Source organism: Haemorhous mexicanus, chromosome 2 (genome assembly GCF_027477595.1).
Source record: "Haemorhous mexicanus isolate bHaeMex1 chromosome 2, bHaeMex1.pri, whole genome shotgun sequence".
NCBI classification, from domain to species: domain Eukaryota; kingdom Metazoa; phylum Chordata; class Aves; order Passeriformes; family Fringillidae; genus Haemorhous; species Haemorhous mexicanus.
In genome coordinates, this window is record NC_082342.1 from 96660678 (window position 1) to 96677964 (window position 17287).

The following is a 17287-nucleotide window of genomic DNA, read 5'->3' on the forward strand; positions in this document are numbered from 1 at the left end:
CACAGCACTCCCTGTACCAGCCTGGGCCCTGCCTGTCCAGGCAGGAGGGGCCACATGGCACCTGGTCCCAAACGTCTGCATTCCAAAGAGTGAGTGTCACCAGAGGCTGGGCTCAACCAGGGTAAGTGGATAAAGGCAACACAGCCTGCCCTGAGTAAAAGACACCTGCAGAGAACAGCACAATGAAGATTAGGCCAAGCAGGACAGAGCCAACTGTCAACAAGCTGTAAGTAAATAAAGTCTGCTTTGTTAAAATGAAAATAAACCAGAGATGGATTTGATGAAGTATGATGACTCTGGAAGTCAGCCCAGCTTCCCTTATTAAGGTAAATAAGGTAATGCAAAATCAATATATGAACTAGAATGTTTATTGTTCAGTTAAAAGTTTCTATATGCTATATTAAATATTTTAACATGCAGGGAAAGGATGAAGTGACAGCAAAGCACACATGCTCTCAGCAATTTCCAGAGATGCTAATGAAGAGAGAACCAAGCCTTGTGAAACTTGGCACAGCAGGACAGAGAGGCTCAACTTTGTCACAAGGAGAAGAGAGGTGCATACATCATGGGATTCATAGAATCACGAGCACATTCACCTTGGAAATACATTCTGCCAAAACTGTGATTTCACCCAGCATAGCTACAGGACAGAAACGTTCTCAGGCTGGAACACCTCTCCCTTTCCACAGTCTAAAACTTTGATCCACCTTCTGTGTAGCATTTGTCTTCAAGTGCCCCTGAAAGCTGAGGTTGGCTACCGGGAAGGCGGGAAAACTCGGATCAGTCCAAAAGGCCATAAAGCACCTTTGACCAAAACAATGGAGTAATTCTTTCTGGATTTACAAGGGTAACATTAAAAGCTTGTAATTGCCTTCCTACTGTCAACATAAAATGGGTTACAGGAAGGAAAGGAAACAGAATTTTTGCATACTTGAAGACTTCAAACAGAAAAGACTGCCACATGATCAAAAAGAGTTTTGGAATAATAATAAAGATGGGTGGGAGACAGAACAGACAGCTTCCTACAGAAACATACTATTTTCTGACTATGCACACACCTCTAAATAGTGAAAGAAAGATGTAAGTAAGACAAGATTGCATAGCATTATAAGATTTATATTAAGGATCTTGTTCTAAAGGTAATTAGGCAAAAATTAGGAATATTATCTGCTAGAATGTGGTCAATATATTAAATTTGTGGTTTTCTCCTGTGTAGTCAATGCTTTGCCTACACTTTGGATTAGCTCCAATCCATTAATGAATGGCCAGCAGGTGCTTGAAACTCACAAAAACATAAATATCATCAAATATTTGGTGAAAGTAGTGGCTTTAATGGCTATGCTATGGATTTAACTTCAGTGTGAGTGCTACCAAGTGATAGCTGAATCCTACATGAAAGTAAGACTGAAATTTGAGGAGACCTTGTTTTGTTTTTCTTTACAAGATGGCATTCCATATGGTTAAAATACTACTAAATTTTTCCTGATTTTTCTTTACTGTTATTACCAACAATTTACATCAAAACTTTGTCTAGTCTCAGCTGAATAGAATTAATTGCTAGATTTTAATAATTTACTAGTAAGCACTCCTAAAAGTACCAAATCTTGTCCTCACAAATGCCCAGAACTGGTAAGTCAGGAAAGGTGAAATCTTTGCATTTCAGAAGTGATTAAAAAAAGTTTATTTATATAAAATTTAAAGTTTTATTTATTTATATTTAATTATAATTTTAATTCCAAATACAATAGATAACAAAAGACTCAGTGAGCATAGTGCAAGTGAAGGTGCAAGCAAATAAAATCACCAGACAGGCATTCTTCTCTTTGTATTTTTTTCCTAAGAGTAAATGTCAACATCAAATAAAGGAATACTGAAAAGCCTTTAAAATTAACAAAGGTAGCTTAGTTTATGTTGATGTAGATTTCCAAAATAATTTAAAAATAAACAAAAAAGTTCCTTTTCTTTTTTTAAGGATCATAATAGGTCAGTGTGTATAAAAGAAAACAATAAAGTTTTAATTAATTACTTAAAAATCTACTTCTGCTTATCTTAGCCAGTCAGGGTTCACTCATTTCAGAGAAAAAGAAAAAAACAAAATGTAGCTTTACTAAACACAAAGATTATGTAAGTATCAGTCGCACTAACACATAGTGTATGAAACAGATTTTGAGACTGAGTGACTGGTAGCAAAGTCCTAAATTTAGTACATTACAGATGTGCTCAGAGGCTTCTTGATTTTTTAAGTACAGTTATAAATGTTTCCTTCTACATAAATAGGTATACTTTTCAGGAGAGGAATGTTCTTCTAGAATATAAAAGGAGGGCTGATATAAAGCTTTCAAATCTATGTTAGATACTGTCATACACCTGGAAATGCAAGTAAAACCAAGGTATAACACTTTTCTCCAGCAGGTCCTGGGGACAGAGAGCAATTACTATCCTGAGTAGTACCTAATACTGATAAAGATTTGTATTTTTTAACCATAACAGTTGCTGGATCCCTATATGAGTACACTTTCAGGAAAAAACCCAAACACTTGTTCCTGCAAGAATCATCAGTGGAAAGACATCAGTAACACAAATCCTAGGCTGCTCACTGCCCACATTCAACTCACTCACTGCTCCAGTTTAGTTGCAACATTCTGTGTACACACACATCACACTACAAGATCACGTATACATTCATCTCACCAGAGCATATTTGATGTGGGTTATTTCTTGAGTGTCTTCTGCCATGAGGGATTTGGAAGAATCTTTGTAGGATCCTAAAAGGACTTTCATGTCCTTCCCTTAAAAGGCGGCGTTGAGACATGGGTGTATCTTCACCAAACTATTCAGCAAAGGAAATAAAAGATCTCCTCTTTAGAATTACTCTCTTCTAACACACTGGAAAACACTCTGATTTTGTTTTTAAATGTCAATGGAGTGTAAAATTACTTTGTCAGATTCAGATGATATCAAAAATTATGAAAAAGGCCTCAGATTTAAAGTCTTGGAAGAGCATGAAGTGCAGTTATTGGTATTGTATATACTTTTCTTCAGGAACCAATACCTGGTTCCACTAGAAAGGAAAAAGAAAGATTGGTTGCAGTTAATGCACTGAAAATGCCAAGATGTCTTCTGCACGAAGCTGCGACACCCTCTCAGTTCCTAGCACGCTGCACCCAGCAGACAGGACATCTTGCCACAGCTTCAGTCTACTTTCAGCGTGATCAGTATGAATAAAAAAGTCACAGCTCCTCACACAAGCAGGTCAGACTAGCAAGTGACATTTTAAGCAAATAAAAAAAGGTGCAAAACTGTCTCTATTTTAGTGTTTCATCCAAAAACACTATATCCAAACTAATAGCCCTGTGCTGCTTAGGATGAAGGAAAGCCCCCACAAAGCATCCAGGTTGTCAATGCACTCCAGCCACACAGGGAGATCCAGCACCAGTGCTCATCCCAAGTAGCTGGTACAATCACAATTGTACAATCACCTCCTTCTTCACATCCTTCTCCTTAACGTGAGGGATGTCCAGCTGTTGCAAAGAAACTCACAAGGTTTCTCCTGAAGAAAGACAAGTTGAACGTCCTCCTTTTAACTTTACAGTCTTGCTCCGCACGCCAAAGACAGAAACCTCACACTGACACTTGCTGCATTTCCTACCCTGTCTCAAGCACCTGGTCTCCTTCAGGGACAAGTGCTATGCCAAATTAGAAGAAAATACCATTGTGAATTCAATGCTGTCAATTAGAAACTCCTCTTCAGCTCCTTTGCCCAAAGTCAGATTCCCATCATCAATAAAACTCCTCTTGCTCCCCCTGCATTTGCACAGAGGACCGAGCCCTTCGAAGGCAGAGCCCGTTCCCAGAATATGTGAGCAGAGAGGTCTTATGAGAAAAACCTGGATCTTCCTGGGAGTTAACAAACAGCTAATAGGAAGGAAGGGAGGGGAAATGAATCCCAGGCTTTCTTAAAACATATCAGGAAACCCTACACTGTCTGCTCCCCCTGTCTCTTTCAGTGCAGGAGAGAGGAAATTGATAATGCTGCTTTACTTGGCACTCAAAATTTTCCTCTCAATTCTGTTTAACTATGTCCTGTATGGCCCCAGATCTGCCACTACCCAAATACATACCAAATATACACCAAATATGTTTATGCACATCGCCCTGAAGAAGAGCTTTAAAATATGATGTATTATCTATTACTCTGAAAGAAAATTCAAACAGACAAACTTTAATTAAGTCACATTGAAGTAAATATTAAATACCTTATTACAAAGTATTAGTTGCATACACTGTGTTAATAGAGGAGAATTGTTACAATCCTAGCAGGAAGAGGCTTAACTTTTGACATGAAATCATGGACAGATGTGACAATCTTGAAATGTGACAACCAAGAAAAACATTGAAAAAAAAGTTAAGAACAGATGAGTTTCATGCAAATATCACTTGTTTTGCAAATTCATTATATCAAGCAAATGGACCACTGCATCTCGCAGCTGTGCTACATGCTCTGGATCAAAGGCTTTTCAAACTTATTTAAGTACCCAGAAATGGACAGGAAGGAAGGATGGGAACAGCCTAGTGGTGGAACACCACCATGATACACACTGCCACTGTATTGTATACTCAGGGTTCAAAGAAAAGAGGAACTGAGCTAAGACACAGCATCCATATTGAGCAAAATATTCTCAATTATTCTCAATATTCTGCATTTTCTTGTGCTGCTTGTCACTGGGGGCACAGAGCAGTGGGTCTGGCCAGATCAAGGGTAACACCAACATCTGCAGAGACAGCACCACAACGTGTTCCTTGCTGAGTTTCCCAGTGGAAGCAGCAAACGTGGACAGGAGATGTCTATGGCCATTTTCAGGCAGCAGGGCTTCCCTCCCACCTGGCAGGATAACTACTTGTCTGGGGCTCTCAGGAAACCGTGACCTAAGAACCTGTTCTGACTAATCCAAGTGGGATAAGGATGAAACTACACATCTTCTTTCAGCAGCCAAGCCTCACTAGAAAATGAGGCAGACAGGATAAGAGAAAATGGCCTCAGGCTGCACCAAGGAGGTTTAGATTGAATACTAGAAAATATTTGTTCACAAAAACATTTGACAGGCACTGGATCAGGCTGCCCAGGGAAGTCATTTAGTCACCATCTCTGGAGGTAATTAAAAAGACATATATGTGGCACTTAGGGATATGGTTTAGCTGAGGACCTGCCAGTGTTGGGTTAACAGTTGGACTTGATGATCTTAAAGGTCTTTTCCAACCTAAATGATTATATGATTCTATGAAAAGTGACCCTTTGTCCCAGTGGTGTTCTGAGAATGTGATGACACACACCAGTGGCACATCGTGAAAACCTCACCAGCAATTCATGTAGAGCATTATTACAAGGAAAAAGGATGTTCTCCTTTCTTTCTTCACATATCAAATGCATGCAGAAGATTGATGACTTAAACTGTAAAGTTGGTAAGTACACACAATCCTACTGAAATCTAGCCATTAGCTACATCCCTGTCCGCAAACAAGCTTTTAATCTTCTTTCAAGCACTCAAATTTGTGCCTAGAAGCAAAGAAATTAATCACAACAATGGCTATGGTAGTGCGCAATCAGAAGGAAACAGATGGTGTAATGCACTGTTTTCCAAACAGCAGCAGCTTCTATCTCCAGGAAAATAATCTGAATATTTTCCCCTGCTGCTGGCATTACTGTAACAAAAGCTCCTATTTGAAGGACATCTCTGCTCTGTACAGCATCAGCAAATTACCCCAGAGTTTATAGACAGCAATATTCTTTGAGTATTAGTTGGCAGAACCGACTAGACTGCACCTATCTCTCCTTTCACATCACATAAACAGTAACATTCAGTGGGTAACACCCCTCCAATTATCTTTAAATGACTGCAGACAGCCTGATGGAATCAACACAATCGTGGCAATGAAATAGGGCTTATTTTTCTCATGCTTCATTTCCAGGTCTGTTTCTGACTGCAGGCAGAGTGTTGCACATTGACAAAGAAGCAGCCACGCTGACCTACAGCTGTACACTCTCTGATTCCTCCTTTCCCAGGGACCCATGGAATACTTCAGAACAGTGACTTCAAGTTTTCTTGGGAATCATTAAATTAAGATGCCAGCGCTTTCTCCACCACTAAATGTTCCTACTGCTCCTTTTGATCTTTTTGTTTATACAGATGCCTTATCTTTACAGGGCATCTCAAACGCCCTACTGTGATTTTCCTCCAAATCCTAACAATTATTTACAGGCTCTTCCTTACATCCTCACATTTGATGTGATGCTGAAAGATTCACACTAAGGAGCATGTATCCCTCCTAACTGTACAGAGCTGCAGGCTCTGACAGCAGAATCATCACTGTTCTAGAGTTTTTTCTAAATTTATTCCATTTCTCCACACTTCTTCATATCTCCTGATAAGCCAATGCCCCTGGTGTTGCTATTTCTAGTGTAGACCATGTTTTTCAGGGAAAAGAATACATCTCACAGACAAGAAACATGGCACCTCTCATGCACTTCAAGATCTCTCCACACACACAGGGCACAATAGTCCACATGTGCACCCTGTGTCTTCCACTGACCCATTGTTTTCCCTGGAGTTCTGGCAGGCAGGAGAAACTCCAGTATCAGAAGGGCCTTCACATCCTCATCAACAACCCAGAGGGCTGCAGAACTGATCTCACAGGAAGAATATAAAAGACTCTGAAAATTACACGGGGAACTGCATCTACTATACACATCTGCAGAGCTCAGAAATTATTGTTTCTTGGATCAGTTTCTAAAGCAAATATAAGGGGACATACAAGCTAAATCTTGCCATATGAATCTTCCAGCACACTTGCAGTAACAGTGGAAATGAAATGAGGGGGAAGAAAAGTGAAAATGTTGTTTAGATTTTTCTCTTTAAATCATGTGTCATCAATTATGGCCTGCATACTTACTTACTTTGTTGAGAACAGTCATACAAACAGAAAGAAAAATTGGACTCATGCTACATTCTTGTACAAACTGATTGTTTTGCCCACAATAAAAGATAATATACAAGTTACTTCTAATCTGAAATGTTAGTTGTTTTATAGAGTTGAACACCCACACAGCATAACAAGTGAGCACTGATTATTATTATGCTTAGTCCTGAGCTTTTTTATAACCCTATATAAGTGTTGAATTATGGCAAGTTGGTTGTGTTAATTTTTAAAGTTGAAAACAAGTTGTCAATCCATGCCAGAAACCAGGCACTAGGCTAAAAAAATAGTCAACAAGAGGCTGATTTTAAATGAAAAAGAAAATGTAGCTGAGATGTTAAAGACACAAAGGTCGATGTTTTTACATCCACAAATCCCACAGGATTCTTGTAGAGTGAAAATACTGAGAAAGCCTGTCTGAAAATCCAATAAATAAATCATTATTCATGGATATTCTAGATTCTTGAAATACAAACGTCTGAATCTTTCTTTTTCAATGTGGATGAGATTAATATAAAGTTTAGGTATTTGCCTTTATTATTTTTATGCTTCTTAGAACTGGACAGGTATGCTTATATTTCACTTTCAGACTACTCTAGCAGAACATTCTGGCATAAAGGGGTCCTATCAAGTATTCTAGAGAATTTTTTCTCTGAAAATATATTCAATAAAATACCATTACATAGTAGTAGAAGCTGGAGTGGGAAGAAATTTCAGAAATAGGTATGAATGAAGATATATCTGGGTGAACCTAAAAACCCACTGCAGTCAAACTCAGTATCTCAAAAAAACATAGACAGCAGTAAATATTCTTAAATATTTTGATGTTTATTTATTAAGGGCTGGGTGTTTAAAGAATTCTTTGGTATCACAAGAAATCTAGACAGAAGCCCTGAATTAAGCTACATGAGGGAGTTACAAGAGTGAATTAGGTTAGTTGTCCAAGCTTAATCCTAACTGGATGTATCTGCTCAGAGACAAACCATGATTGTAATAAGCATCAGATGAATATAAGTAGATCAGGACTGAGATAAATGGACAGCTTGCATTCTATTTATACTTGCACATTATGCTGCTGAGCCACTTCTGCCAGTCTTTCTTTACAGGAAAGATCTCTCAAAAAAAATTAAACTAAAATAAATCCTAAACCTGATACAGACTGTTTTAAAATTTAAATGTACAGTAACAAACAAACAAAAAATTGCAATATATAAGATTAGGGTTTCAATATTCTGGAAGTCTTAACACTTAAATGTCAAGATAACAAAAAGCCCTTAAAGACTAACATCTGTCCCTCTAATTTAGGTAATCTTATATTGCATATCTGAATCTCCTGCGAGTTAGCAATAAATGTGACCCATCACCAAAAGAACAAGTTCCTTCACCATTAGCAATAGAAAATACTCTAGAAATCACAGTGGATCAGAGAAATAATCAGAGGAGAATGTCTTTTTATGATCAGCCACGTGAAGTGGGGTTTAATATCTAACAAGACAGCACTTCCACTTTGTCCTTTGAGTCCTTTCACTTTTGCAGGCAAATAGCCTGCAAAATTTCAAAACTTCAGAGATGTTCTAGGAAAGAGTAAGGAAACTGCATATACACTGACAAAGCCCAGGAGGTCAGAACATGGGGAAAGCCTGATTAGTATCCAGTGCCAATGCAAAGCAACAGGTAAATGCCATTGTGATATTGGAGCTAATTATGCAAATGCCCCCTCCAACTCACTCATTTACTTAAATTCTACCAGGCAAAATTACCAGGAAGATGGCAATTACAGGTTGTAATTGAACAGGTCTGTCAGAGGGATGAGGTCTACATTTTGGGATGGAAGTGAAATGTTGCAATGTATATCGGAACATAAATGGTGCTAAATTAAGAAAGAAGAGGCTGAGAAACCGAATACCAAGACTGCAAGAACTAGATAACAGAGGACTGTGAAACACCTGGACTGTAACCAATCACTCTGAGAAATGCAGGCAGAAAATGAGTGAACAAGACAAAGACACCAATCAAGAACTGTGTACTTAGCAGTTTTTAGAATATATAAATATGTGTATAATGTAAACTATAAACAGCTTCTGCTTGATCATATTGGTCAGTTGTTCAGGAGTTCTGGATTTCCTGCAATAGTGAAAGCATGTGAAGAGGAATCTGAATAATTTCAGTCCTAAGCTTGATGTGGACCCCTACTTTCACCCAGCTGCAGTTCAGCACCCAACTGCTGCTGCTCTGTGAGCCCAATGCAAGGGAGGCAGGAGACCATGGCAGGTGGGGGCCTGCAGAGAATGGATTTTCACAGCAAGACAAGGAGAAAAGAAAGTGACGGGAGACTTTTGGTGCCTACACCCTGTGGAGTCACTTTAAGAGGAAGCTGCTGATGATAATCAGATAAAACAACTGGCAGCAAAAAAATAGCTTAAGATGGTTTATCAAATACAGCTTTATTGACTATGTCCTACAAAGCTACTATTGTTTCAGGTTTATCAGTCATTCCTTGCGCATACACCCTGAGGCACAGTGGTCGTTCCCATCAGGTACCAGCTAATAATCAAACTCAGGGACTCAGGACAAGCAGCTGACTTTATATATTGAGTTATGCTAGTGAAAGCTGTGTTCAAAAACCACCTGCATCCAATATTTGCACATACATGCCTATGCAAACACATATGAATGTACAGAAATTAATAACTCATGCAGTCAACAACACTGACTGACCTCCCAGCAAACACCTCTGCGCAGAATGAGCTGGGGAAGAGAGAACCAAAATCTGACATGGGAAAACTCTGGCTGGCATTTAGGAACTTTGATTATGCTCAAAAGAGAATTCTAGTTCAAAAGCTGTATCTTTTAACAAGTACAGCAGGTACATAATACTTTCCCATCAGGTTGAGTTCTGGCAGAATCAGGCAGAGAAGGGGTTTGAATGCATTTACACTCTAGACAGACACTGCTGCTTTCCCCAACTGGATCTGCAGCCTTTGAGATCAGCAAACAGCTCACTAATGAAACCTGCGCTTCCTCAGTTTCTCTGAAGGAGAGAGAGCACCTGGGAACACATTTCTCAACTGTTCAAGAGAGGCTGATTTTGCTGGGCCAGGAAAATGCAAACCCCATGATTTTGAGAAGGTCATTTCCTGCAGATGATACCTTAGACAACCATGAAATACAAAACATTGTATAGACCAGTGCTGGATCTGCACCCAGACGACTCCCAGCAGGGGTGGGCCCTGGCTACAGCTTCAGGTGTTCTCAATAATCTAATGTGTACAGAGGGAAATCACTGCTGAGCACCTACATAAACAGAGGATGTTGTCTTGTACTGCTTCCACAGGCCAGGAGCACCCTTTCAGCCTTCAGTCTCTGCTACCCTAAACTTCCTTCCTCTGAAAAATTTTCTCTGTTGCCATGTGCTTTGGACCCAAGGGATCCAGTGCACAGTTCTCACATCTTCTCTTATCAGATTTCAATTCTTCTACACTTCTCACAATCCTCTCTAAGTCTCTTCATGAATGGGCTATTAATAAAATAAGAGAGTTTTCAGTTGAGTGGCTGCTTTGAAATTCTTCTGCATGCACTGTTACACTAATTACAAATGTATATGGCAGTAATCCACTCAGCACAGAAGAAGTAGTGCTACTAATACTTTACAAAGCTTGTATGCAGCTGTAAGTAATACCTTTTAGGGAGCCTTCAAAAATGCTGCAAAAATCCCTAAGATGTAAGAACTTAGCACAACTTTTCTCAGGTTACTGTTAGGATCCAGCACAGCAGGTTGTGTACTGCAAGTCTTCTGAAGTGGTTATAGATATAAATCACATAAGTGTTTGGAGAAGGAATGAGATTTTCATAATATTAATGAACAGTCACTAACTGCTGATTTGGATGATGCTCATGTCAGCCTCTAGCAAAGTAGGATTTTTCCTGTGTACAGATAAGCATGCTTAATTGAACTGGGATGAAGGAATTTCTGGTGGGATGTTCAACAGTTTCCTAGACAGTCAAAGTTTTAGTTTGTTCAGAGTTAGTTTGCCTCATTCTGCTTATCAGCTACTCAGTTTTAATAGACATATTTTAATTACACAGTCATAATTAAAGACATAAATATATCTAAACACAGTGAGAGATAGACCAAAGATCTTTATGCCATCTGGAACTGCAAAGGACTACAAGTCCATCCTTCAGTTGAGTAGTGAAAAGTTCTCTGAGAAATAAGAATCAACAATTTCCTTCTGAAAACCTAAAATAAATGCTGCATGATATGCAGTTACTATCACTGTAACCTTTAAAAAGACTGAGAAAATCACTGCATCTATAGCATCTTACCAACAAGCACCAACACTGAATACAGCCACAATCACACAGGCACTTTGTCTGACCTGACTCCACACTGCTGCCAAAAGGAAGATTCCTGCCCCCAGTGACTTCTTGCTTCCTTTGTGTGGGCATTTGCATTTGTGCAGCCTAACAGTGAATTATGCATGGATAAGTTCCAGGTAGGACAAGCAGAGGCATGTGATGTGGCTCCTGGTTAAAGAAGTCAAATATGATGATACACAAAGGGGCATGTGGAAAACTGCTGAAATTTTAAGTATCCATTGTTTTCCAGGTTGGGTGTATTATTAAATGAATATTTCCTAATATAATACTGCAAAGTGTGCTTGTGTTCTTCAGCTGAGATGTTCACATGATTTAATAAAATAGCACTATTGCTTAAATAAAATAAAATAACACTAATAGCATAAATAATGAGTATTTATGGCTGTACACTTAGAACCCAAATAAAGGCACAATGGATAAATACATCATCAGGTTTACAATTGCCAAACAAATTATTACACATCAAAATGTGTTGAAAGACACTAAAGATTTTTTTAATTAAATATACAAAGTAGAAACAGGCAGTGATGAAATCATGGCTCCTCTTGACATAGTCATACAGCACAGAAATACTGGGGAAAATAATATTATTGGTATGTAAGCTAGTGAGAAAGAAAAAGTCAAGACATTAGCAAAAAAATCATAGGTTATACCTTGGCCTGCATATTCTCTGATGTGACTAAAGCCTGCAAAGGGCACACAGTGTGGGTCCCCATAGCTGTAGAGCCATAAAACCAAAGGGTAATCCCAGCTAACAGTCCCCTTCTCCCTCCCAAATTCTCATCTCCTTTGTTATGTTTGGATTCACAGATTAATTTTTTCCAGACATTCTAAATGCTGTCAGTAAAGACAGTACTGTGGCAGCAGTTTTTATGTGTTCCTTTTTTATGCACAAGAAATGTAACAAGGGCATGCTCTGCTGTCCATTAACGATGTGTTTCTGGAAGGTCTGATCTCTAAAAACATTATCCCATTGCTTCACTCTTCATCACCAAATGGACTTAATCAATCCCAGCTTTTTTGAGGAAGATGATGATGACACTGAAGATGGAACTATTGAGGAAAAGGGGCACAAATGCTCCCACTAAAAGTCTGATACTGAGGACTTGGTTTCAGGGATGCAGCAGTAGGGATCTTTAAGGAGGGTGATCTGCTCCAGAAAGCTGGCATCTCTTCCAGGTGACAATTACTCCATCCACCATGTCATATACACTGTCCCTTTGCATTTAAACTGAATGTATTTTAGTCTCTGCACACATCCCATCTTCCCCACAGAGAGGTTATTTGCTTCCCAAACAACATCCAGAATTTCACCTGGGTGGCTGATGAAAGTTAGTAGAGCAGGATGTTCAAGAATCAGTAGTGGAATGCCAAACCCAAGGACAGGATCATCTAGGGAACTGGTCCTCTCCTTGTGCAATCCAACACAAATCAGTGACATGGTCATAGGAGTAATCTTTGCTCAGATCTGTGATGTGTAGGCCACCAGCCTCAGGTACCTCTGTTAGTTATGTACAGGTCTGCCTGGCATAGTTTTTATTTTGTATCCCTAAATACAAGCAGGGCATCTGGAAAGCATTATGCAAACTGACTTTCTCCTTCAGAAGAACGTTTGGGATTCCCAGATATATCCCAGCAGGTAAGAAAACAAAACAAAAAAAAGCACAGATACTGCAGTTAATGTTAAATATATACAACACTCAAATATTTCAGAACTCCCCAGCTGCTCTCGAATCAAAATAAATTCAGATCAAAACCAAAGTAGTATCAGAGAAAAGGGCTATTACTGTGTGCAGCTTTGCACCTACATGCCTGGACTTTGATGCTGTTCTGGATACTAATAATATCTCGCCACATTTCCCTGTGTACAATCATTTCATTATCTTTAAACATGTAAAACAATCTGTGATCACTACTACGATATATACTATATGAATATGGCAAAACAAAAACCCCCACAGTAAATAACTAAAAAACAACTGGCTACTATGAAAATTGACACAAACAAATTATTTTGAGTTGCAAGACCTAGAAGCCATCATAGAGTCATTGTGCCTTGATCCATTTAGAGCGAGCTGCAAAATTTTCTGCTCTGCCACAGTGGCACTGTAGCACCTGTACACCTTGCGGCAAAGGTTTTAACCTGCAGGAAAACTTCTAACACTGCAGAATACCAGCAAAATGCACCAGCCAGGCAGGCAACAGATTCTGATGTGCCCTGTCTATGTACCCATGGACACAGGAGACGCCTGAACCCCTCATCCTGGATCATCTGCCCTGTTGGAGGCATTCAAGACTCAACCAAGCATGTCTCTAATAAGCAGATTAGCTTTGAGCTGGTGGTTGGACAAGATGATACCCACAGAAGCCCTTTCAATCTAAATTATTCTATAATCATCTGGTCCATTTAGCTCCCTTGCTGTTATCCAGTTGTGTTCACTGCTTTAATTCCCACAGAGGAAAAGGGAACCATTTTCCGTGCTTAATTTATGTTGGTTGTTTCAATTTCCTAGTGAATTAATAATTTAGCAGAATTTTATCTTCCTCATTTTAGAGTTATGCGAAGAGGCCAAGTGGCAAAGTAAAACATTAAATTATTTACAAGTTGTACACACATGCAGGCAGATAAATGGTGCATCACATATTTAACAGTTGTTAGAAAGTACAAAAACAATAGGCATGACAGACAAAGTCCTCTAAGGAGAGAAAAGTAATCTTCAAGCTTGTGTTAATTTTTCCAGATATAAAAAAAGGCTAAAGCAAATGTATTTAAGGTAGATCCAAAATTTGTACAAACTTCAGAACTACCAGATTAAGCAGTTTCTGTCTGCAAATGAAGGAATGAGGCTCCACTGCCCTACTGGCAAAATTCTTCACAAAAGGCAATTAAATCCCTGTTCCATGTTTTAGAAAGATGGAATTGAATAAATCACAAGTGTGCAGAACTGTCAAGAGTTGGCAGGGGATTAGGTTATCACAGATGGGGAGAAGAAATTAAAAATTCATTTGTAATGGGTGGACAGTGCTATTAAACAACAAACAAATCCTAAATCCTCAAGTCTCCAATTACCAATCCTATTCAGTTTGCTTGAATAAAAGATTATGTGTTCTTATTTTGGTACTCAAGAAATAAAGAACTAATATTAAAGTGCTGAATTTTTATACCAAATAACCTCTACGCATGATGAAGACAGGGACAGCAAACAGAATTCCTCATAATTCAACCTTTCTAAATGTATTGTCTGCCTTATACACGCGGCTGAGCAACTTCCTTCAAATAAAACTTAACCAGAAATAGGTCTGGAAAATGGAAATATTTTTGAAGCACCATGCTCTGAGTATTTTCTACAAAGAATCTGCAAAGCAGAGCAAAATACCACTACACTTTCCCCTCTTCCCCCTCTCCCCCCTGCAACTTCACATTCTTCTTGAAAACTGAATTTAAATATATTTCTTTCTTAATGTACATATATTTTACACAAAGACCTTCTGTTAAAATTCATCTGGTTATCTGAAACCCCCTTCCCCTGAATGCACACAGAGAGACATAGTCATTAAAGGATTGGCAGAACAAGATCTCCTTTCTTTTCTGAAGGGGGCCCTTCCAACAAAGGACCTCCGAAAGCAGTATTTATTGTTGGGTACTGGGTGATGCAATCTTCAGCCATCAGCAGTAAAGATCTAGGATCTGCTTCCTCCACGTCCTAACAAGCAGACACAACTCTTATCCACACTGTATTTGCATTCTTCTACCCTCTGTTTCTGACAAACTCTTGTGGCATGTCACTGACTTTAGGTTCAGCAGGCACCCCTTTGAGCACCTCCAGGTAGCTCCACCACACAGCCAGAAGGTCGTTTGCTATCCATAGGGTGTTCAGCACATAAGCTCTGGTGGAATGAGAGCAAGTGAAGGGGTTAAAGCACCTGCAGCCTTGCCACAGCTCCCCAGAATCACTCAGTCTGGTCTGGAGCTCACTCCTTTCCCTGATACAAGCCCCTGCCTCCTCTCACTGGCAGAAAAACCACCAGGTGTGGCAGGTAGAAGGATCCCCTGCAGAGAACAGGGGGCTGCTGGCACAGGGTGGACACCAGCCCACAGGTTGGGGAAAGCTGGTCAGTGAGACTGCAGCAAAATGGGAAAGGAGGCTGGACAGAGTCAACTTCCAGTGAGAGAAGACACTGCAAGGAGGCTTCTGGAAGGAAAGGAATTTGGTACTGGGGAGGGACAGCTGGGGACTGAAAGGAGTGAGGGCAGAGGAGATACAGGCACTGGAGGGGAGGTGTGGTGTGACCCTGGGTGCAGCAGATGGACCTCAGGCAGGAGACCTGAGGAGGGACCTGCTTAGGACAGCAGTAACAGGAGCAGAGGCCAGGATGAGAGTTCATCTCTCAGGACTCAGAGGAGAGGAGAAAGCACCTCTACCATGCCAAGGAAACTGCTTCTGGCTTTGCAAGAATGCCCCTGTGCTTCCTGTTCAGTGCTGGGCACTGATCCTTCCCTTGGAGTAGCTGCTTTGCTGTAGTGTCTCAGAGAAAACAAGTGAGGAAGACTTGGGATCATCCTGTTCATATTGCATTGACACAGAAATGCTGCCGAGCATGCAGGCAAAGATAAATGGGGAGAAACAGGAGTGTACGTGTGCAAACAAGGCATCATAATAAGAAATAACATAATACAGTTTATTTTGATAAGTTTTGATGCTTTATGGGGTGCAATTTTTAATAAAGCATAAAACACAATGCCTTGGGTGAGCAACCTACTCTTTCATGATCTTATAGCAGACAGAGCAAAAACCACAAGGCCTCAAAGAGCAAACACTGTTGAGCAGCCATACAAACCTAGATAAACCTTATTTCCTTTTCAGAATAAATCTCATGCCTCAATTCCATTATTTAAGGCACTTTTCCAATTGAAATATGAAATTTAGGTGCTTGAATATATTCTCATCCAACAGCAACATAAGAATTGATTTCAGACACAAAGCATAAAAATACATATCTCTCATATTAACTTTGCAAATATTATAAATTTATAATAAAGTTTAATAACCAGTAAATGACCAAAATGTTCTCAGATAACATTTAAGATTAATAATTTAGCACTGAAAAATAAGTTTGCTATGAATACAGACTTGTAAATGAAAAGACAAGCATCTTATAAGTAAGTTTCATATCAAGGCTAGAAAACCAGCAAATAGCTGCCACAACAATCAGTGTTTTTTTCTCGGACAAATGGCAAATCTTAACAATATTTGAAGCTCTCAACAGATGGCTTGGAAAAAATCAAAAAAGGTGTCGCATTAAAAAAAATACTTCTAGCTCTTATCATTGCAGCTGATTGCTTACACATACTTGAAAGTTGTTACTAATGTACATTTTGTCCCTAGTTTAGGCAAACCTTTTTCTCTGATTTTGGACTCAGCTAAGGCAAACCTGTAAATTGATAAACTGAAGGAAAGAAAAATGAAAGTCACCACAAAATGTCACTTTTTAGACTCAATGTGCACACTCAGCTTTCTGCCTTGTGCCTTCCCAGATCACCATCCCATGACATTTGTTTCTTTAGACATAGTGCAACATGAACATGCAAAGGAAACAGAGTCTAAGTCAGTCACTGGTTGCACCTCTATCTTATTTATTCACAAGGTGAGTAAAAAATGTGGCACTTGAAGAAATTCTGGTATTGGTTTACGCATACTAGAATCTGAATTTCCCTGTAATTTCTAACTATACAGTTTTGATCTTCAAAGTAAAATATTACTTAACACATCATGTATTTGTTTTAGGAGGTGTGAAAAAATTAAGAGTTTGGATAAGTGGTACCAAAAAAATAATAACTATTTCTACCCTTCACAAGCAATCAAATAAAATCTTGTGTGAAAACAAACGGTGTGCAGATATCACACCTTGAAATTAGTTACAGGCAGAAGACAGA

At 39.2% G+C, this 17287-nt stretch overlaps 1 protein-coding gene and 1 long non-coding RNA gene across 7 annotated transcripts in view; one reads left to right on the forward strand and one right to left on the reverse strand.

The window, feature by feature from the left end:
- The window catches only part of MCF2L (MCF.2 cell line derived transforming sequence like), a 145076-nt gene that overhangs the window by 92516 nt on the left and 35273 nt on the right, over positions 1-17287 (reverse strand). The window contains exon 1 of one of the 6 annotated variants that reach the window (XM_059839657.1): positions 2692-3848. The exons of the other annotated variants lie outside the window; for them this stretch is intronic. Within the exon in view, the coding sequence (XP_059695640.1) occupies positions 2692-2812 (121 nt within the window). The 5' untranslated portion in view covers positions 2813-3848. Of the gene's footprint in view, positions 1-2691; positions 3849-17287 lie in introns of those variants that run through there. 6 annotated transcript variants of the gene reach the window in all.
- On the forward strand, positions 100-7051 carry LOC132323886 (uncharacterized). Its single transcript, XR_009485448.1, has 3 exons — positions 100-326; positions 421-1080; positions 5968-7051. It is a non-coding gene; the product is annotated as an uncharacterized LOC132323886 (long non-coding RNA).